Source organism: Pelobates fuscus, chromosome 9, assembly GCF_036172605.1.
Source record: "Pelobates fuscus isolate aPelFus1 chromosome 9, aPelFus1.pri, whole genome shotgun sequence".
Classification (NCBI taxonomy): Eukaryota; Metazoa; Chordata; class Amphibia; order Anura; family Pelobatidae; genus Pelobates; species Pelobates fuscus.
The window spans coordinates 153,746,045-153,767,698 of NC_086325.1; the positions used below are offsets into that span (position 1 = coordinate 153,746,045).

A 21,654-nucleotide genomic window follows, 5' to 3' on the forward strand; every position below is an offset into this window, starting at 1 on the left:
CATAATTGCACACATTTTGCTATGTCATCAAGAGTGGCGCTTTCAAGGCGGGTAGTAAAATGTCGCTTGGTTATGTTAGCCTGAAATCGCTTTATAATAATGAACTGCCTAATTTTCTAGCATTTAAACAGAGAGGCTAGGAAATATGTGGGTGTGTGCTCAAGATTGCCTATGTGTAGCATATTTAAGTAAACAAATCAGCCACTCTTAACGCCACATTTCTTCCTGTCCCTGCTTTCACATAGAGTGCATCAGCTCACCTCCTCTTCCGGCATGTTACATCATCACGCCCCCATCCGTCCCGACCTGGAGTACTGTTGCGTGCAAGCTTCCTTTTAGCCATAGAGAGAGATTTAACAGAGGTATTCACGCAATGCGTGTTAGGCATTTTTGTGAGGCCTCTCTCGATCGCAGGAGGGAGGCACAAGCCTGCGCGGAGCTTGTAGTTGGGCAGGAGAACCGAGGGTTGCCGATAAAATCCACCATCGCCCACCATGAAAGCTTGAAACGCCCACTAGTGGGCAGTAGGGACCAGGTTGACTACCACTGGGTTAGAGTAACACTTGTTGTGCTGGTTCCCTCCGTCAAAGTTAAAAATAATAATAAAACAAATAGAGTTATTCAATAAAGTGAAAGTGAATTTTAAATTAAAGGTAAACGTAGCTATAAGGAACGTTTCAGTAGTCAGCAGTACTTTCAGTGTGGCTTCTTTGGCCTTAAATTTGAAGTTCACTTTGAATTCTCACTGTAGTGATTTAACTGATAAATGACCTCTATTTCAGTGCTGAGGTCATGTTGTCCCCTCAGCCAGATAGCCCTCTGCTGACAGCACTACCCCTAGCTGCTGTGGAGGGGATGTAGGGGGAGGACGGACTGAGTGGGAGACTAGTATAGGAAGCATGGAAGGTGGGAGGGTATGCCGCTATTGGTTGTCTGTTGTCGGCATGATGTGCTTGCTGTAGACAGATGCGAAATCTGCAAACAAAATTCAGACTGCACTAAGCACCTTTCACTTTGCAGTAATGTAAAGTTCTTATGGTGTTTAAATAGTTACTTTGGAGCTGGGGAACCTTTTCTGTGTAAAATGACCTACTGGGCATTATGGAGAAGGTCCAATCGCTCTCAAACCTGTAAAAAACATTTTTTTCCATTTACCTGGAATCCAGCACCCCGGGGCGAAGCTCTTGGCGCTGACTTCCACGACCCCCTCCTGAAATCACTGGGCCTGCGTGCAGTCCAATCACATTGGCTCGATTACCAGCTAGGAGTGCATGTGTGGTGGGAGGGAGGCAGAGTTTTTTTTTAAAAACTGCCGGTATCGGAGGGAGTGTGGAGGGAGCACTCACAGTGAGAGAGATTAGGAGGGGAGAGCGAGCTTCCTTTTTGCAGGCACTCTACCTGCAAGATGTCTACATCAGTTGCCAACGTTCAGTATGCATTGACAACAGATGTGATTTATGCACAGAACTGACATAAGGACACCTGGAACAGAGTTCTGGCTGACAATGTCACATGTGCTGTGGGTGCAACTTGTCCACAGCAGATAATTACTAATATTTCTGTATGAGCAGTGTTTCAAGCAAAGACACTTCACATGCATACTCCTGTCACCATGACCACTTTAAAATCACTGAAGTGGTCATGGTTGTTGGAGTAACCCTTTAAACTGACCCTTAAAAGTGTAACTATAACTTCTCTAGAATCTACACATCTTCTCTAGAATAGATAAACCATTCAGAGTCACCTATAAATTTTCTTTTTTTTCATGCAATGCTCTGTTTCCTTGGTAATTTGAATTCACAATTCAGCAAACGATATCAAATCACAAACAAACAGATCAGACAAGACAGAAAACAGGCCAAACATTGCAGATGAAGAGGAGCAAGCAATATGGACCATTGTGCGTTATGTAAATTCATTCACTTTCAGATTTGCTCCAGTTTTATGCCACGCACCATTTTCTTATGTGTAAAGCTGTTACTCCACATTTGCATAATAGTATATTTTGTTGTCACCTTTCTGGTGCCACTTTCTAAATCTGTTTCAGATTTGTTGCTAATTTTTGTCCTGATGATTTTACCATTGGTTACATTCATAAAATAAGACGCGTGAGTAATATGTTTGCTTAAATCTTGTGATTTCAATTCATTACAGTCTGGAGTTTCAGTGAATAAATGCCAAAGAGATTTTAAAGGATTACTTTAACCTTTTCTAACTAAACTTTTTTTAAATTATTTTATTTGGAATGTCCTATTGGGCATTATTAAAGGAGCACTATAGGGTCAGGTACACAAACATGTATTCCTCACCCTGTAGTGTTAAAACCACCATCTAGCCTCCCGTGCCCCTCATGCCTCCATCAATATAGCACAATCTTACTGTATTCAAGCCAGAAGCTGTAACTCTGCATGCTGTTTGTCTAAAAAAAAACAAGCTGTCTGCTGACATCATCAGAAGTGGTAGCCTGATCCAATCACAGTGCTTCCCAATAGGATTGGTTGAGACTGACAAGGAGGCAGATCAGAGGCAGAGCCAGCACAATTCAAACACAGCCCTGGCCAATCAGCATCTCCTCATAGAGATGAATTGAATCAATGAACCTCTATGAGGAAAGTTCAGTGTCTGCATGCAGAGGGGGGAGACACTGAATGTTTGGATGCATTTTAGGCAACCATGACCCAGGAAGGATCTCTGCTATCTGAGGAGTGTTTACAGCAAAAAGCCTGAAGGGAATGATTCTACTCACCAGAACAAATTCAATAAGCTGTAGTTGTTCTGGTGACTATAGTGTCCCTTTAACTTGGTCTCCTTAATAAAGAAAACATAAAACTCTGTCACTTTTTTCCTCTCCGAGGTCTCATAGAGAAGAATTTGATTGGACCAATCTCCAGTCTCAGTGCGCATGCGCAAGCTCTGAGCTATGGAGTAAGGGAGTGGGGGGGTGGACAGAGAGGCTGGACAGAGGAAATGGGTTGAAAACTAAAAAAAAAAACCAACACAAACCACAGTGCAGATAATTGGATCAGTGTGAAGAGGGAAAAGATGAGCAAAGTAGGAAGGCGGTAACATACAACAGGCTGCTCTCTGCACTGCCTGCAAGGGTAGAAGCGGATTAAGTCATACGAAACATTGAACAGATTTCAGGGGTGCCCGAGTCACATGTCCCGGGCTGCAACTAGCCCCCAGCACAAAACTGCAAATATGTAGCAGAAACTCTGCACACACAGATTCATTACTCCATGCCCACTTCTTCATGGAGCCTGCAGTAGCTCTATAATGTGTTTTATCCAGTACTTGCCAAATTGAAATTTAAAATGTAATCACAAGGCGTAGACAAAAAATGGTGACTTGGATAAATTCCTTGACTCCCCTTAAGTCACAGCCTGGTTATTGTAGCCTGAATTTAGCAATTATGGGGAATTTGTACAAAACATTGTGTGTCTGTTTTAACTGTAAAATGTCGCATTTTCTGTTTGCGCCAATACTTTCTTCATCATCACCATATATTTCCTATTTGTGACCTTTCAAACTGTTTTGTTTTTGTGACTCTTTGTTGTTGTTCTAAATACTTGCACTGTAGATTTGCAAAAGAGGGTCGCAAACGTGCGCTTTTTTTTCCTGCAGATTTAACACCAATGTCAGAATGGCGGTTTTCAGTGACAGCTAACCAGCTTTTCCAATATTTTTTTTTATGTTTAGGGTAAAAAAAAAAAAAAATCCTCACAATTGCACCTTCCCCCCCCCCCCCCCCCCAGAAACACAGCTTACTTTGGCCCGTTACAGAAAATATGGGGGACAAAAATGTCTAAAGGTGGTGCAGCAGTTTTATACATAAGAAAATGGCATTATTTCAAAAGAAAATAATGTTTAGTGATCATTTTTACTGATAGTTAATAATTATTATATTTATGTTAATTCACTACACTTCACTGTTTAGTTATGTTTCTTATCCCATTGTACAGCGCTACGGAATCTGATGGCGCTATATAAATAATAAATTAATAATAATAATAATAATCATTTATAGTTCAGAATATACGAATTCACTGCAGCTCACTGTTTACTGAAAGTAGTGATATGAGTTAATATTAAAATAATAATAATAATAATATTTAAATAATAATAGATCTCTAAGTCTTTTTATTAAAGCAAATTTCACAATGCATTCATATGCACGCCTCTAGTAGGGCAATTTTGCACTATATGCTGTCACTTTAAATACCAGCCTTTAAATCTCGCGGATATGCGCAAGTACCGCGAGATTTCGGAAGCGATACAAATATTACCCAGCATGCCTCTTTCTTCCTTTCTCTACCCCTGTCCACCATGGTGAGTGTTCTGAGTCGCTGCTCGCAATGGAGGATAACTTTATCGGTCGCCATCCTCTGCATGCCGGACCTCCACTCACCCTAAACCCAGCTCAAATCCTGCTGGGCACTCATCCCGTGATATTCCCGGCGATATGTCGTAAGATTGCGGGGAGATTAGACTGTTATATCGCTGCTCAGTCGGGGTACTAGGCCCACGCCTGACTCCATAGTAACTACGGGTAGGCCTGGAATGGCAGTGTGGGAAAGGTGTATGCACCCTCTGCAATAAACTCTTAGGGCCTCTTCGAGTAACTCAGACCGCGGCCTTTCCCAGACGTGGTGCCGCTTTTGAGCAGACTTCTCGGGGCTACCTATCTAACTTACACCGGAACTCTAGAAGGCTTTTGGTGCCACTTGTACTAATACTGCTGGCATTTTTTTTTATTTGACTTGAGCATGTTATCACCGTGCCTGGGTTATTTAGTATTTTTATGGATTTATTAGGAATTTATTATTTTATTTTTTTTATTTTTATAACCGAGTTGGACATGCAGATGATGTAAAGAATATTTGCTATCTGAGTTGCTCTCTGATGACAAGCTTTCCACCAAGATCGCTGATGCATGTCTACCATGGTTTAATACCGAATACCTACAGACCATTGAGAAGGCAAATGTGTATATATATATTTGTTAGTTTGAAAGCCTTGGCAAGTAGTTTCATGGTGTCCTCAGACAGGATTAACTGGGTAATTACCTTAGTGTGAGCAGATCAGAAGGCTTTTGTTTTAACTTGTTTTACGTATTCCTGCATTAAACGGAGGTGGGGGTGCTTTATTGTTTAACTTCACTTGTTGGCCATTACTAACTGTATTATGTTTTTTGTTATGGCAGCCTAAAGGAAAGAAGGCCAAGGGGAAGAAGGTGGCACCAGCCCCTTCCGTCGTGAAGAAGGCAGAAGCCAAGAAAGTCGTGAACCCTCTGTTTGAGAAGCGGCCCAAGAACTATGGCATTGGTGAGTAATTATATTGTAATGCTGCTCTTCCCATTGCAGATACGGGGTAGCTCAATTTCTTTCATACCACATCGCTATGGTAAAATAAACTGCCGTGTGGGGGATCTGACTGTCTTTCATTGAATCTGGGCATCCCCTTTTTGCTTTATCTAAAATGCAAAACTTAATTTTGGTGAAATCTTTAGATAGAAGGCTGCAGATATTGAGTGTCTACCTTTGAATGAAGCTAGTATAGTTACAAATATTTAACAGAGCATCTTAATGTTTGGGTTTTTGTAGTGTATTGTACCTGAATGGGACCATTTACTATGATGTAGATTGACACACCAATATGGCTGCTTAGAATAGTCACTTAGTATGGTTTTTGGTTATTTGTCTTGCTTGTGCCTTTTTTTTTTTTTAGGGGGAGGTTTTATAGATTACAAACCGCATTAACCCCTTAAGGACCAAACTTCTGGAATAAAAGGGAATCATGACGTGTCACACACGTCATGTGTCCTTAAGGGATTAAACTTTTAATTTGCAGGAATACTTAAAGGGGTGCACTGTAGCTACTTCATCTTAGAAGTAGCTATCTGGAGTACCCTTCCATTCAGAATAAACCCTCTTTATTTTCATGTGAAATGTGAGTTCCTAGAGCTTATTCATCCACTCTGGGCTTATTAAAGGGTCACTATAACGAAGTAATATAAATCAAGTTATGGTGCCAGGAGGCCTTTTCACTCAACTCTTGCCTTAAGACAGTGGTTCCCAACCAAATCCTCAAGTATCCCCTAACAGTCCAGGATTTAGGGTTTACCCAGGTGTACTCCCTAAATCGAGGACTGGTTTAGGAACCCCTGCCTTAAGGGTTAGTTTTTTTTGTTTTGATTTTTCTAAGAGTGTGCCTGGGGATCTCCTAGCACAGTAATTTAAGATAGATGGTTATGTGACCCTGGTGTTCAGTTAAGAACTAGCTTGAGCAGCAGTTATTGCCATGTTTTGACTCGCTGATTTCAGCCAATCTGTGCCCATTGCTGGTATGAATCTGTATAGCTATAAGGAAGTTAATGCGTCTAGTTACGGCTGGGTTCTGAACAACCTGGTAGCCTAAATGTTTACTAATTAAAAATAGTTTAAAACTGAATGAAAGGGAAAATATTTTAGTTCCTAGTGTCCCTTTTAATTGCCTTCACATTTGTGCTGGTGTTTAGAAAGTTCATAGCCACAATCAGAATCTATGGCATCTGAACGGATAAATTCAATCTGCTAATTAACATGTAGATAATCTGGTCACTGTAGGTATCCAGGTTTTGTTCTGGAATTTTAACTAAAACTTCTGTGATATTATAGAATAGGTTTTCATAAGCATTCAGTTTTATGGAAAACTCAAAGCAGACTTCTTAATTCTAGCTGTTTACTGTAATCTGAAGTCTTTCATATGACAACCAACATAACTTGCCTGTGCTGTCTATAAACCAGGTCAGGATATTCAACCCAAGAGGGATCTTACTCGCTTTGTGAAATGGCCCCGTTACATCAGACTTCAGCGCCAGAGGTCTATCCTGTACAAAAGATTGAAGGTTCCTCCTGCAATCAATCAGTTCACCCAGGCCTTGGACCGCCAGACTGGTAAGAATGATGCTTCTGGGCACAAACTAGAAGGCTTACTTTAAACTTGCAAATGATGCAAACCAATATTTGCTATCTGAATATGGTGATTACACACTTCCACCAAGATCGCTGATGCAAAGTATGAGTCTTAAAACTTGCTCAACATGCCTTTTTGTAGTATGAAATTGTGCAGATAAGTAATTATTTTATTTTTATTCCCCACTACCTCCACATTTTTAGCTACTCAGCTATTTAAGCTGGCTCACAAATATCGACCGGAAACAAAGCAGGAAAAGAAGAAAAGATTGCTGGCTCGTGCAGAACAGAAAGCTGCAGGCAAAGGAGATGTCCCTACCAAGAGACCTCCTGTAGTCCGTGCAGGTAAATATTATGTGTTTGGCTAAGGCCTTTCTAATTACGGTTTGCGCCCTATAAAAAAACCTGTACTACAGAATGTACACTGGTAAAACACTTAATATATGCTATTGCAATGATGCCTGAATTTCTTCACCTGAAATATCATGAAGATTAAAACATGAGCTTTTTAACACTGAGCAATAGCAATACCACAAGCTTTGGTGGGTTTTGGGTTTGTTTTTTTTCCCTTTGTAATTGATAACCTACTTAACGAACTTGTGGTTTTACAGGTGTTAACAGTGTCACAACTCTGGTGGAAAACAAAAAGGCTCAGCTTGTGGTGATTGCACACGATGTGGATCCAATTGAGGTGAGCTATTGGACCCAGTGGCTGGGGTAGTATTGTATTGAAATACACATGCTAGACAAGGGTGTATATATTCAAATGTTATATATTTTTTTCCCCCCTACTTATTCTGTAACAAATTGTAGTGATCTTAAAGTGGCTCTGTAATACTCCTGTCTAAAATGAGCATTTAACTAAGAATTTTTTGATACTCATTGTGTTGGAAATTTACTAAAATTCCAACCCAGTCAAGATATGACAAAGTAGGGACTACTTTGTCTCAGTACTTTACCTCCAGTAGGCAAAAACTGCTTTCTATGGAGGATCTTGCTGAAACCTCAGTGCTGTACTCGCACAGATGTGCAAGAGTACACTGCTGAAGCTCCAGGAGCTGAAGACCAAACAGATATCATGGCAGCACTCATGAGTGGTGGTTTAAGGTATATCCTACCTTCTCCTGTGGCCACCAGACCCTCGGATGCAATGTCACTGGTTTAGGAGCAACCACATCATTCAGCCTGGGAAACGACCCACAATGGTCCCTCACAGCCTTTCAGTGTTTTATTACAAACCTTTCTTGTACTGGAGATTATAGGAAGTTGGTCAGGAGGCAGTGGTGCCAAAGCCCCAACTTTAAAGGACCACTCTAGTGCCAGGAAAGCATACTCGTTTTCCTGGCACTAGAGTGCCCTGAGGGTGCCCCCACCCTCAAAGACCCCCTCCCGCCCGGCTCTGGAAAGGGGGGTTAAATCTTACCTTTTTCCAGCGCTGGGCGGAGAGATCTCCTCCGATCCTCCTCTTCTCCTCCCCATCGGCTGAATGCGCACGCGCATTCAGCCGGTCACATAGGAAAGCATTCATAATGCTTTCCTATGGACGCTGGCGTGCTCTCACTGTGAAAATCAGTGAGAAGCACGCAAGCGCCTCTAGCGGCTGTCAATGAGAGGACAGCCACTAGAGGACATAGGGGGAAGGCTTAACCCATTCATAAACATAGCAATTTCTCTGAAACTGCTATGTTTATGAAAAAATGGGTTAACCCTAGAAGGACCTGGCTCCCAGACCACCTCATTAAGCTGAAGTGGTCTGGGTGCCTAGAGTGGTCCTTTAAAGGTAAACTTACCCTAAACGGGTAATGTCCGTGTCTATTCCTGCCTCTAACTTAAATATGCTTATGGGGTTGGGTGTGTTTGTTTCAAGGAAGGGGCTGCAGCCCAACATAACAGGACTCGTTTCTGGTTCAATCTTTCAACATATATGCAGCCTCAATTAAAATCACACTAGTATGATCCACTGCAGTCCTTTCCAGCTGAAACTTGAGGACAATCTACTAGAAAAATTAAGCCAGTAAAACAATGTTTGTTCTGACCCATTTGCTTAATATGGTTTTATTTAGAAAGTTTCAACAATTAATGTTTTGTGAATTGCAATGATGTTCTGAATTTCTTCGACTGATAAAATTATGAAGATTTAAAAATGAGCTTTTTAACACTGAGCAATTCTATGAGCACCTTTTGGTGGGAGGTTTCTGCCCAACATTTACATTAAATGAAGCACTTGGTCTAATGTATTAAACTTCTTTTATCAGCTGGTTGTCTTCCTGCCTGCCTTGTGTAGGAAAATGGGAGTCCCATATTGCATCGTCAAAGGCAAAGCTAGATTGGGCCGTCTGGTACACAGGAAGACCTGCACCAGCCTTGCTTTCACCCAAGTCAACGCGTAAGTTTTACTGCTGTTTGAACTCTTCTGTTTTGTCATATCCTCTCTGGCAATGATGTGTATAGAATTTCTTCACCTGAATACAACCGTGTGGCACTCAGAGCTTTTTAACCCTGAGCAGCGAGGGTTTGATATTGTTGCTTGACCAGTGTTTTTTTTTTTTTTTGTCCGGAAGTAATAACTTCTACTATTGTCCATTTCCATAGTGAGGACAAGGGAGCTCTTGCTAAACTGGTGGAAGCTGTCAAGACCAACTACAATGATAGATATGATGAGGTAATGCTTGTTCTGCTTCCTGTCCTGTATTCTAGGTAAAATCTAAACCTTTTTTTCACTTTGTCATAAGTGTGGACTAATTCTCTTTTTTGTATAGATTTTATCTGCAAAGTGCTTCTTTACCAAGTAAATTAGTCTTGCCTGTGACTTGCATTTCCATAGCTCACCCCATTATAGGTTTTCTTGTTTTTTTGTTTTTTTGTTTTTTTTTTCCCCCACTCCTTCCTGTTTGACAGAGCTATCTTAAACTAAAGAGAACTTTTATCAGATGCACTCTTTTTGAATGGCCTCTGCATGTTTTAATAACTGGTTTTAATTGAATGTCTGTTAACCCCTGGTTATCCTTGTTTTCTTTTTAGATCCGTCGTCACTGGGGCGGTGGCGTCTTGGGTCCCAAGTCAGTGGCTCGCATTGCCAAACTTGAAAAGGCAAAAGCCAAGGAGCTCGCCACAAAGCTGGGTTAAATGTACCGTGCGTGTTCTGTACATAAACATTAAAAAAATCTTTAAAATCCATACTTGAATTCTCCATTTGTCATAACTATAGTAAAGTTTTCTGGAGATTGGATGCTCTTTCTTTTAAGGCTTTTAACTTGAAAGCTCCAAATTGAAGTTGCTACACATGGGCAATTTTACAATGGGGAGAAGAACTTGTCCCTATACTTTTATTTATTTTTAAAGCATGTATCGAGGTGATCATTCTGCTTACATTTTAAAAATGTAACCATGTTGCATAGGGATGCAATCTCACAATTCACAAAGAACTATAAATAAAAGTGATTGCAAGCTTCATATAAAATACTCTACCAATGCAAAGTTTACACTTGTCATACGTCCTACCATCACACGCACCTAGTTGGAAACTGCAAATTGTTGGAAAACACTAATGAATTCTTGCAGGGATCAATGTTAAAGTATCGGGCGACACACTGGATCATTTTTATTTTTGTCTTGGGGTTCACCTTAGTATTTTAGGAGTTCGGTCAACATCTCAATTGAGTTTCACTTGGCACACCTTGCTCTCATTTACAATGACACTTGCACAGTAGTGCATTTTGGGATCATTGTCCTTTTGCACAATTCAGAAACACGTGGCATGGTACTTTGTTGCAGATGCTGTGGTAGACTTGCCTTGAGGGTTTTTTTTGTTTGTGTTTTTTTTTTTTCCCAACCCCCTTTCAATTGCTTCACAAAGAAAACTGCACATACTAGACATGCTATTCTTAATGGATCACTATAGGGTCAGGAACACAAACTTATTCCTGGCCCCTATAGTGTTAAAACCACCATCTAGCCCCTCATGCCTCCATAAATATAGCAACATCTTACTGTATGCAAGGCTGAAGCTGTAACTCTGCATGCTGTCTGCTGACATCACTAGACGTGGTAACCTGATTGCAGTGCTTCTCTATATGATTGGCTGAGACTGAGGGGGGCATAGCCAGCATGATTCAAACACAGCCCTGGCCAATCAGCATCTCCTCCATAGATTAATTGAATCAATGACTCTATGAGGAAAGTTCAGTGTCTGCATGCAGAGGAAGGAGATACTAAATGTTTGGATGCATTTTAGGCATCCATGACCCAGGAAGGATCTCCCAACAGCCATCTGAGGAGTGGCCAGGGAGGTGTTTACTAGGCAGTAATGTAGAGACTGCATTTTCTCTGAAAAGACAGTGTTTACAGCAAAAAGCCTGAAGGTAACAATTCTACTCAACAACAAATTCAATAAGCTGTAGTTGGTCTGGTGACTAGTGTCCCTTAATTTCATACCCAGAACATGTGATGTCACTCCAACGCTCTTTGGTCAACTAGTCAGAAAAAGAACACACAGCTGCCAATGCCTAATGATGCTTGCTGTTACAAAGTGTGCCATGGCACCTATTCTTGTCAGTCAAAATTAAGACACTCTGTGCGCCCCCTAAATTGAGGGGGAGAGGGGTGCCAATCTGCATCTCCTCATAGATGCATCAAATGAATGAGCTTCCACAGCCTGGAGACAAATGTCTCTTGTGACTGCCAGTGGAGATGCCCCTAGTAAGCATTGTAAATATTGCCTTTTCTCTAAAAAAAATGCAGGGTTTGTGAAAATGCCTACAGGGTCATAAAATACTCACCAGAGCTACATTAAGCTGTAGTTATAATTAATATAGTGTTAAGCTAAAGTTGTTTAGATGACTAGTGTCTGGTTTCATATGAGCCAAACTGATCGGTGTGTTTCATTTCTAACTTTCTATACAGACCGTGCATGACTACAAAATTAAGGAAAGGGTAATGTGTGGTTAAAATGTTATTGAATATTTGAAGTTTTGCATATCATTTTGTTCAAAATACAATCACGTGATTTACACTAAATCAACAAATCATGGTTCCCTGGTATATACCGACTCTAAACATTTAGATTACTCTTTCAGTGATAGCAAGGGCAAAAAAAATATAAGCTGTGAGGAACTACCAGATGTGACAATGTAAGAATTTCTGTAAATATTAGGTGTGGGTTTTTTCTTTGTTGACACCATAAATTTGCCAATGTTACCACCTCGCAATTCATACAAACTCATCAATGCTAACATTTTATAGGTGTTTAGAATGCTAATTTAAAGAGTTACTTCAATCTCCATGATCACTTATACTTTTTGAATCCATTGTGGTGCTAGGAGTCTATGTACAGATTTTATGCTTGAAATGCAGCAGATGTTGAAATCTTTGCACTTGTCAGGAGCTGGATGGACCCCATGCACATATTACTTTGGAAGTCCAGAATGCAAAATGTCAATTCTACACAAAATGACAGTGCTCACTGCATGCCAGCAACAGCCATCATTAGATTCTCCCTTGCCTGCAGAACCACCAAGGGAAAGATTGTCTCCTTTCCTTCAGTTTAGTGCCGCTATTCTGAAAATTACATTTTCCCTCCCCTCGCTGTCTGAGCATGCATTCTCCGCAGGTTAAACTGGTCCAATCAAAAGCAGGTCTATGAGAACTCTTTGACTGGACCTCATGATCGATGCTGTGATGTCAGGTGGGTAGTGGAAAGCCATGTCGTGCTTTGTCTGCACTGTATTTCAAGTAAGTTTTAGCTTATTTAATAGCTTTAGTTTTGCATTTAGTAGGGGGAGGTTAAGAATAATTTAAATCTGAAGGTCTTTAATAGTATGGGAAACTGGTTTGTCCAAACTTTTTGACTGGTGCTACTTGTTATAAAATCGGACAAGTGACACGGCATGATCTGAAATCTGCGTTACAAGAGTTTCAGCCACAAGCATTCAAATTAATGGGTCAAAGGGCCTGGATCATCTTCTGCCCCTCAGCCCTAATGTAGGCCCACTCATCTGGCACCAGTATTCCCCTCTAATCGAAAAATGGAGGAAGCCTTAATATCCGTCAGGGCAGATTATGGATTTCCCTACTTATGAGTGGCATGCCTTGGAAGACTGTCATAGTTGGCATGGTTTTTGTTTCATGAGGGGAAGAATGGGTAGCATACCATCTGGACAGACACTGCTTTCTAGTATAGTAAAAGGAACCAGGTTACATCATCACACTGACCTAAGCCTGCGCATTGTACAATTCACTCATGCACCAATGAGACCGGAAGGAGTGGTTGCTGAAGGTGTGAACATAGTGCTGCTGTGAGTGGAATGGAAGCTGTACACAGAAATAATTGCAGGGTGGTGACATGGGGAATGTGAGGACCTATTAGAGAGAGAGAGAGAGGTATACTGTATGACAGAATAATCTGATTAAATTAAGGGTTAGGGGGATAATGCAAGGAAATAGGTGGCCTTTGTTGGTGAAGGAGGGTTAATTGAAAGGGAAATGGTGGCATCCAAATGAGAGTGAGAGTTTTAGCTTCGGAAGGGAGACCAGAGGAGCGGGAGGAGACAAGTAAGTAGGCGTCCTACGGGCATACAATCTAGCAAAAGCCAGACAAATCCTTCAGAACAATTAGACTTCTGCGGTAAACAGTCTAATAATAAAAAAATAAATTTCCATATTTAAGGTCACTGGCTAAGCTCTCCAGACTTAAAGGATACCTACACATACCTATAGCAGAAGGGAGATTCCTGAGATTAGCTATCCAGTTTACAAATCAAGTACAGTACTTCATCATTAGTTCTAGGTACAATCGTTCGGACTTTCCTATGCACCAAGAGTCCTCACAAAAGTACTGGTAGTGAACACTGCAGACTTAAGAAAAAAAAGTCTAAATATATTTTATTATCTAGACAACTGGTTAATCATAGCCTCTTCAAAAGAAACACTAATTTCAGACATAAAAACTGCAGCAGAGTCTCTTACAGAACATAGTTGGTTAATCAACAAAGCAAAATCATTACAGATTCCAGCCTCTCTGTCCACCCCCCACTCCCTTACTCCACAGCTCAGAGCTTGCGCATGCGCACTGAGACTGGAGATTGGTCCAATCAAATTCTTCTCTATGAGACCACGGAGAGGAAAAAAGTGACAGTTTTATTTTTTCTTTATTAACCCCTTAAGGACCAAACTTCTGGAATAAAAGGGAATCATGACGTGTCACACACGTCATGTGTCCTTAAGGGGTTAAGGAGACCAGGTTAAAGGGACACTATAGTCACCAGAACAACTACAGCTTATTGAATTTGTTCTGGTGATTAAAATCATTCCCTTCAGGCTTTTTGCTGTAAACACGGTCTATTGCTGCCTAGTGATAACTTCACTGGCCACTCCTCAGATAGCTGTTAGAGATCCTTCCTAAGGTCATGGCTGCCTAAAATGCATCTAAACATTCAGTGTCTCCTCCCTCTGCATGCAGACACTGAACTTTCCTCATAGAGGTTCATTGATTCAATTCATCTCTATGAGGAGATGCTGATTGGCCAGGGCTGTGTTTGAATTGTGCTGGCTCTGCCTCTGATCTGCCTCCTTGTCAGTCTCAACCAATCCTATGGGGAAGCATTGTGATTGGATCAGGCTACCACTTCTGATGATGTCAGCAGACAGCTTGTTTTTTTGAGACAAACAGCATGCAGAGTTACAGCTTCTGGCTTGAATACAGTAAGATTGTGCTATATTTATGGAGGCATGAGGGGCACGGGGGGCTAGATGGTGGTTTTAACACTATAGGGTGAGGAATACATGTTTGTGTACCTGACCCTATAGTGCTCCTTTAATAATGCCCAATAGGACATTCCAAATAAAATAATTTAAAAAAAGTTTAGTTAGAAAAGGTTAGAGTAATGCTTTAAAATCTCTTTGGCATTTATTCACTGAAACTCTAGACTGTATGAATTGAAATCACAAGATTTAAGCAAACATATTACTCACGCGTCTTATTTTATGAATGTAACCAATGGTAAAATCATCAGGACAAAAATTAGCAACAAATCTGAAACAGTTTTAGAAAGTGGCACAAAGATCTATTATATTGGCTCATTACAAAAAAGGTGACAAAAAATATACTATTATGTAAATGTGGAGTAACAGCTTTATACATAAGAAAATGGTGCGTGGCATAAAACGGGAGCAAATCTGAAAGTGAATGAATTTACATAACGCACAATGGTCCATATTGCTCCTCTTCATCTGCAATGTTTGGCCTGTTTTCTGTCTTGTCTGATCTGTTTGTTTGTGATTTGATGTCGTTTGCTGAATTGTGAATTCAAATTACCAAGGAAACAGAGCATTGCATGAAAAAAAAGAAAATTTATAGGTGACTTTGAATGGTTTATCCAAAGGTGTAGATTCTAGAGAAGTTACAGTTACACTTTTAAGGGTCAGTTTAAAGGGTTACTCCAACAACGATGACCACTTCAGTGATTTTAAAGTGGTCATGGTGGCAGGAGTATGTATGTGCAGTGTCTTTGCTTGAAACAGCACATGTGACATTGTCAGCCAGAACTCTGTTCCAGGTGTCCTTATGTCAGTTCTGTGCATAAATTACATCTGTTGTCAATGCATCCTCTCCCGAATCCCCCTGGAGCCTCCCAGGGGGGCTGCAGCCGACACGGCCTCCCGACCGCCGGCATCCTGGCAGCACAGAAACCTTGGGGCTGCCGCCTGATCCGCGGCACCCCGTGAACCGGCCGGTCCTGGTGACTCCCACCTCCTTGGGGCTGCTGTCCGACCCACAGCACTCCTATTGCTGCTGTCTTCTGCCGGCGCTTCTAAGTTCCGAGCGCCCGGTGTTCTAGCAAAAAGACATACCCCGTGAAAAAGACATACCCTCGTCACTTCCGGTGACGCGGCCGCACCGGAAGTGACGTTGGGACGGGGGGGGTGCGCCACCGCGTAAGCGCACACCAACTAGGTAGGGATTTTTCACGGGGTAGGAGAAATTATCGCCACAGTGCGCACGCGCGGCTCAGTACTCCCGTCGGAGGTACAGCTCGCGTGTGCACTAGTGGGAATGGAGCACTCCACACACACACCGCGTGCGCAGTATAGGGGTAGGGAAATTTGATGGCTATTAGCCCTGTGAAATCTCCCTACCCCTATACTGCAAATGCGCGGACTCTGATCATTGGATTAAAGCCTCTCCCTGCTCCCAACACTCTCAGCCATCCAAGGGGAGGGTGAAGTATGGTGGGGGTTTCTGTGAACTATATGGGGGGTCTGTGCAGTATAATGGGGGTTTCTGTGAAGTATATGGGGGGGCTGCGCAATATGATGGGGGGACTTAGCTGTATAATGGGGGGCTGCGCTGTATAATGGGGGGGCTGCGCAGTATGATGGGGGGCTGCGCAGTATGATGGGGGCTGTGCAGTATGATAGGGGGCTGCGCAGTATAATGAGAGGGCGGCGCAGTATGATGGGGGCTGCGCTGTATAATGGGCGGCTGCGCAGTATGATGGGGGGTCTGCACTGTATAATGGGGGGGTCTGTGCAGTATCGGGGGGGACTGTGCAGTATAATGAGAGGGCGGAGCAGTATGATGGGGGCTGCGCTGTATAATGGGCGGCTGCGCAGTATGATGGGGGGTCTGCACTGTATAATGGGGGGGTCTGTGCAGTATTGGGGGGGTCTGCGCTGTATATGGGGGTCTGCACAGTATATTGGGAGGTCTGCTTAGTATATGGGGGGGTCTGTGCATTATACTGCGCAGCCCCCATCATACTGCGCAGCCCCCCCATTACACAGCGCAGCCCCCCCATTATACAGCTAAGTCCACCCATCATATTGCGCAGCCCCCCCATTATATTGTGCAGCCCCCCCTCATACTGCGCAGCCCCCTCATTATACTGCGCAGACCCCAATCATGCTGCGCAGCCCCCCCATCATACTGCGCAGACCCCCATCATACTGCGCAGACCCCCATCATACTGCGCAGACCCCTCATTATACAGCGCAGACCCGCCATTATACAGCTAAGTCCCCCCATCATATTGCGCAGTCCCCCCATTATTTTGCGCAGCCCCCCCATTATATTGCGCAGCCCCCCCTCATACTGCGCAGCCCCCTCATTATACTGCGCAGACCCCAATCATACTGCGCAGCCCCCCCATCATACTGCACAGACCCCCATCATACTGCGCAGACCCCTCATTATACAGCGCAGCCCCGCCATTATACAGCTAAGGCCCCCCATTATACTGCGCAGCCCCCCATTATACTGCGCAGCCCCCCATCATACTGCGCAGCCCCCTGATTATACTGCGCAGACCCCCATCATACTGCGCAGACCCCCAATATACTGGGCAGACCCCCCCAATATACTGCGCAGACCCCCAATATACTGGGCAGACCCCCCCAATATACTGCGCAGAACCCCAAATATACTGCGCAGACCCCCAATATACTGGGCAGACCCCCCCCTCAATATACTGCGCAGACCCCCAATATACTGCGCAGACCCCCCATATACTGGGCAGACCCCCAATATACTGGACAGACCCCCCCAATATACTGCGCAGACCCCCCATATACTGGGCAGACCCCCCCCATTATACTGGGCAGACCCCCCCAATATACTGCGCAGACCCCCCCAATATACTGGGCAGACCCCCCCCCCCCCCCCCCCCAATATACTGTACCCTCCCCTCGGATGGCTGAGGGTGTTGGGAGCAGGGAAAGACTGACCTGTGTCTAGATATGTTTTAAGCTGATGATGTGAGTCCGCGCGTGCGCAGTTTAGGGGTAGGGAAATTTAATGGCCATTTCTCCTGTGAAATTTCCCTACCCGACATTGCGCACGCGCGGTCTATTGGGTCCGCGCATGCGCAGTATAGGGGTATGGAGATTTCACAGGCGAAATGGCCATCAAATTTCCCTACCCCTAAACTGCGCACGCGCGGGGTGTAAAGCGCTCCCTGCCCAGTAGTGCGCACGCGCGCTGTACCTCCGACGGGAGTACTATGAGGCGGTGCGCACTGTGGGCTTAAAGGACCACTCTAGTGCCAGGAAAACATACTCGTTTGCCTGGCACTAGAGTGCCCTGAGGGTGCCCCCACCCTCAGGGACCCACTCCCGCCGGGCTCTGGGGGGAGGAAGGAGTTAAACTTACCTCTTTCTCCAGCGCCGGGCGGGGAGCTTTCCTCCTCCTCCTTTTCTTCCTCGCGACGTCATCGGCTGAATGCGCATGCGCGGCAGGAGCCGCGCTCGCATTCAGCCGGTCGCATAGGAAAGCATTCATAATGCTTTCCTATGGACGCTTGCGTGCTCTCACTGTGATTTTCACAGTGAGAAGCACGCAAGCGCCTCTAGCGGCTGTCAGTGAGACAGCCACTAGAGGCTCTGGAGGCTGGCTTAACCCTCAGTATAAACATAGCAGTTTCTCTGAAACTGCTATGTTTATAAAAAAAAAAGGGTAAAAGCTAGCTGGACCTGGCACCCAGACCACTTCATTAAGCTGAAGGGGTCTGGGTGCCTAGAGTGGTCCTTTAATGTCCCCTGCTCGCTGTAAAAATCCCCTACCCAGTCGGTGTCCGGCAGAAGGACCTTTATAGCTCCAGCTCACACAGGTCCCTTACAGGGATAGGAAATAGACGGCTCACAGTGAGAAATCTAGTTCCTATCCAGCAGAAGGACCTTTATAGCTCCAGCTCACATAGGTCCCTTACAGGGATAGGAACTAGACGGTTCACAGTGAGAAATCTAGTTCCTATCCAGCAGAAGGACCTTTATAGCTCCAGCTCACACAGGTCCCTTACAGGGATAGGAACTAGACGGTTCACAGTGAGAAATCTAGTTCCTATCCAGCAGAAGGACCTTTATAGCTCCAGCTCACACAGGTCCCTTACAGGGATAGGAACTAGACGGTTCACAGTGAGTTAGCTAGTTCCTATCCGGCAGAAGGACCTTTATAGCTCCAGCTCACAGAGGTCCCTTACAGGGATAGGAACTAGACGGTTCACAGTGAGAAATCTAGTTCCTATCCAGCAGAAGGACCTTTATAGCTCCAGCTCACACAGGTCCCTTACAGGGATAGGAACTAGACGGTTCACAGTGAGTTAGCTAGTTCCTATCCGGCAGAAGGACCTTTATAGCTCCAGCTCACACAGGTCCCTTACAGGGATAGGAACTAGACGGTTCACAGTGAGAAATCTAGTTCCTATCCAGCAGAAGGACCTTTATAGCTCCAGCTCACACAGGTCCCTTACAGGGATAGGAACTAGACGGTTCACAGTGAGTTAGCTAGTTCCTATCCGGCAGAAGGACCTTTATAGCTCCAGCTCACAGAGGTCCCTTACAGGGATAGGAACTAGACGGTTCACAGTGAGAAATCTAGTTCCTATCCAGCAGAAGGACCTTTATAGCTCCAGCTCACACAGGTCCCTTACAGGGATAGGAACTAGACGGTTCACAGTGAGAAATCTAGTTCCTATCCAGCAGAAGGACCTTTATAGCTCCAGCTCACACAGGTCCCTTACAAGGATAGGAACTAGACGGTTCACAGTGAGAAATCTAGTTCCTATCCAGCAGAAGGACCTTTATAGCTCCAGCTCACACAGGTCCCTTACAGGGATAGGAACTAGACGGTTCACAGTGAGTTAGCTAGTTCCAATCCGGCAGAAGGACCTTTATAGCTCCAGCTCCCACAGGTCCCTTACAGGGATAGGAAATAGACGGCTCACAGTGAGAAATCTAGTTCCTATCCAGCAGAAGGACCTTTATAGCTCCAGCTCACACAGGTCCCTTACAGGGATAGGAACTAGACGGTTCACAGTGAGTTAGTTAGTTCCAATCCGGCAGAAGGACCTTTATAGCTCCAGCTCCCACAGGTCCCTTACAGGGATAGGAAATAGACGGCTCACAGTGAGAAATCTAGTTCCTATCCAGCAGAAGGACCTTTATAGCTCCAGCTCACACAGGTCCCTTACAGGGATAGGAACTAGACGGTTCACAGTGAGTTAGCTAGTTCCTATCCGGCAGAAGGACCTTTATAGCTCCAGCTCACACAGGTCCCTTACAAGGATAGGAACTAGACGGTTCACAGTGAGAAATCTAGTTCCTATCCAGCAGAAGGACCTTTATAGCTCCAGCTCACACAGGTCCCTTACAAGGATAGGAACTAGACGGTTCACAGTGAGAAATCTAGTTCCTATCCAGCAGAAGGACCTTTATAGCTCCAGCTCACACAGGTCCCTTACATAGTTTTTATACTGCTAATGGACTGTAAACCTTAAGTTAATAGTGATCCTTTACAAGGATAAGAATTCCTAGTTTTTATACTGCTAATGAACATTTATTGATTGCAAACTTCTCAGCTAGAGGGAATGATTTTAACTTATGTGGAGCACAAGACAGCACGTACTGAGATCTGAGTTTGTTACACGCAAAGACCTGCTACAGCCCTTGCGGCTCATGATAACTGGATGCTGCGGGCCGGTAGGGAGACTGAGTTGCTCCAAACTTCGTAAAGCTGTAGCAGTGTGGAAAGTGGGGACAGTGCGAATGTGGGTGCAGGTCAATTTGAAAGTAAATGGATGCAATTGCTGGCAATGGAGAAATTGAAGTGGGCAGTATATAGACCCACGCAAGGTGAGGGAGGATATATGGCACTGTGATTAGATACAACACCCATATTCATGTCATTGCTTTGAAATAAAATTCACATAAACACACTGAACTGTTAATGCTGAGATTTTCTTTTCTTCTTTTGACTTCCGCAGTGTCATTATATGCCTAGATTTATTGTTTAGTTTATGGGTACTGGTCTGGTTCGTTTCTGACTCCAACATTTTTTCATTTGTCGTGGACTCATAGAGGGTGATTTTGTCCATGGAGCGGCAGCCGCAAGTGTCAGGAAAGTGAGGTGCTTTGGCTGTTATATTTATAAAATCCATTGCACTGGTTTTATACTTCACACAGCACATTTGGCTTCTGAAATTGAGACTCTGCCACGCACAGTTTGGTGGAGATTATTAGAGGAATTCTAGGCAAATAGCACCAGAGCAATCCCTACTTTTGTCATGACTTCATGCTGGAAATTGGAGCACACTAAGATTGTGCCACTATTGGGTGCCATTTCTTTCAGCGCCACCTATAAAAATCCTGACACATTGCCCTTTAACTTTACACCTGTGTGGTCTTTCTATTTATTCACAATCAATCTTCATCTGAGGTGCAGAAACTCCCGTCTGTCTTTCAAAATTGTGTAGAACATTTGTAAAACTTAGTGCCTTTTTCTGCAACAACTGGGGTACACCATCTCCTACTCAAGTATTAACTTTTTCCTAGTCAACCATATGTTTTACAGATTAAATACGTTTTTACATTTAAAAAAAAAAAATCTTCTTTTGCAATGGTTTGCCATTTACAGGCTGGTGTAGGCCATTTTGTTGCTTATTTTGCAAGGGATGTGGTAGCTTGTTGTCAGTTGGCTGTAGTGACTTTTTTTTTTTTATGGGTATTTTTATACACTTTGATAAGGACATGTTAGCCGAAGATTGTGAAAGATAAAGAGAACTGGTTTATTTTATCTGACACTTTGTAAAGCGGAATGGGTATATGGTACTGTGTTTACTACTCACATCTGCTTGCCATGATTTGAAAGGCAAGAAATATCATGGAAAAATTGTTAATTATTTCTTTTCATTTTATTTATTGAATATTCTTCCAT

At 43.5% G+C, this 21,654-nt stretch overlaps 1 protein-coding gene and 5 non-coding genes across 6 annotated transcripts; all 6 read left to right on the top strand.

Moving 5' to 3' along the window:
• Nucleotides 1–4,273: 4,273 nt before the first annotated feature.
• RPL7A (ribosomal protein L7a) lies at nt 4,274–10,133 on the top strand. The gene is made up of 8 exons (XM_063432798.1): nt 4,274–4,329; nt 5,204–5,324; nt 6,786–6,935; nt 7,158–7,298; nt 7,565–7,644; nt 9,209–9,339; nt 9,546–9,615; nt 9,975–10,133. The coding sequence occupies exons 1-8, from the start codon at nt 4,327–4,329 to the stop codon at nt 10,077–10,079; spliced, it is 801 nt and encodes a 266-aa protein (XP_063288868.1). The 5' UTR covers nt 4,274–4,326; the 3' UTR covers nt 10,080–10,133.
• LOC134573791 (small nucleolar RNA SNORD24) lies at nt 4,860–4,934 on the top strand. The gene has a single exon (XR_010085351.1). It is a non-coding gene; the product is annotated as a small nucleolar RNA SNORD24 (small nucleolar RNA).
• LOC134573787 (small nucleolar RNA SNORD24) lies at nt 6,983–7,054 on the top strand. The gene has a single exon (XR_010085347.1). It is a non-coding gene; the product is annotated as a small nucleolar RNA SNORD24 (small nucleolar RNA).
• On the top strand, nt 7,403–7,476 carry LOC134573777 (small nucleolar RNA SNORD36). The gene has a single exon (XR_010085337.1). It is a non-coding gene; the product is annotated as a small nucleolar RNA SNORD36 (small nucleolar RNA).
• Nucleotides 9,045–9,120, top strand: LOC134573780 (small nucleolar RNA SNORD36). The gene has a single exon (XR_010085340.1). It is a non-coding gene; the product is annotated as a small nucleolar RNA SNORD36 (small nucleolar RNA).
• LOC134573784 (small nucleolar RNA SNORD36) lies at nt 9,387–9,461 on the top strand. Its single transcript, XR_010085343.1, has one exon. It is a non-coding gene; the product is annotated as a small nucleolar RNA SNORD36 (small nucleolar RNA).
• Nucleotides 10,134–21,654: the final 11,521 nt, after the last annotated feature.

Coding starts and splice junctions, on each gene's coding strand:
- RPL7A (XM_063432798.1), top strand. Junction 5,325..6,785: donor GCCCAAGAACTATGGCATTG/GTGAGTAATTAT, acceptor TCTATAAACCAG/GTCAGGATATTCAACCCAAG. Junction 7,299..7,564: donor ACCTCCTGTAGTCCGTGCAG/GTAAATATTATG, acceptor GTGGTTTTACAG/GTGTTAACAGTGTCACAACT.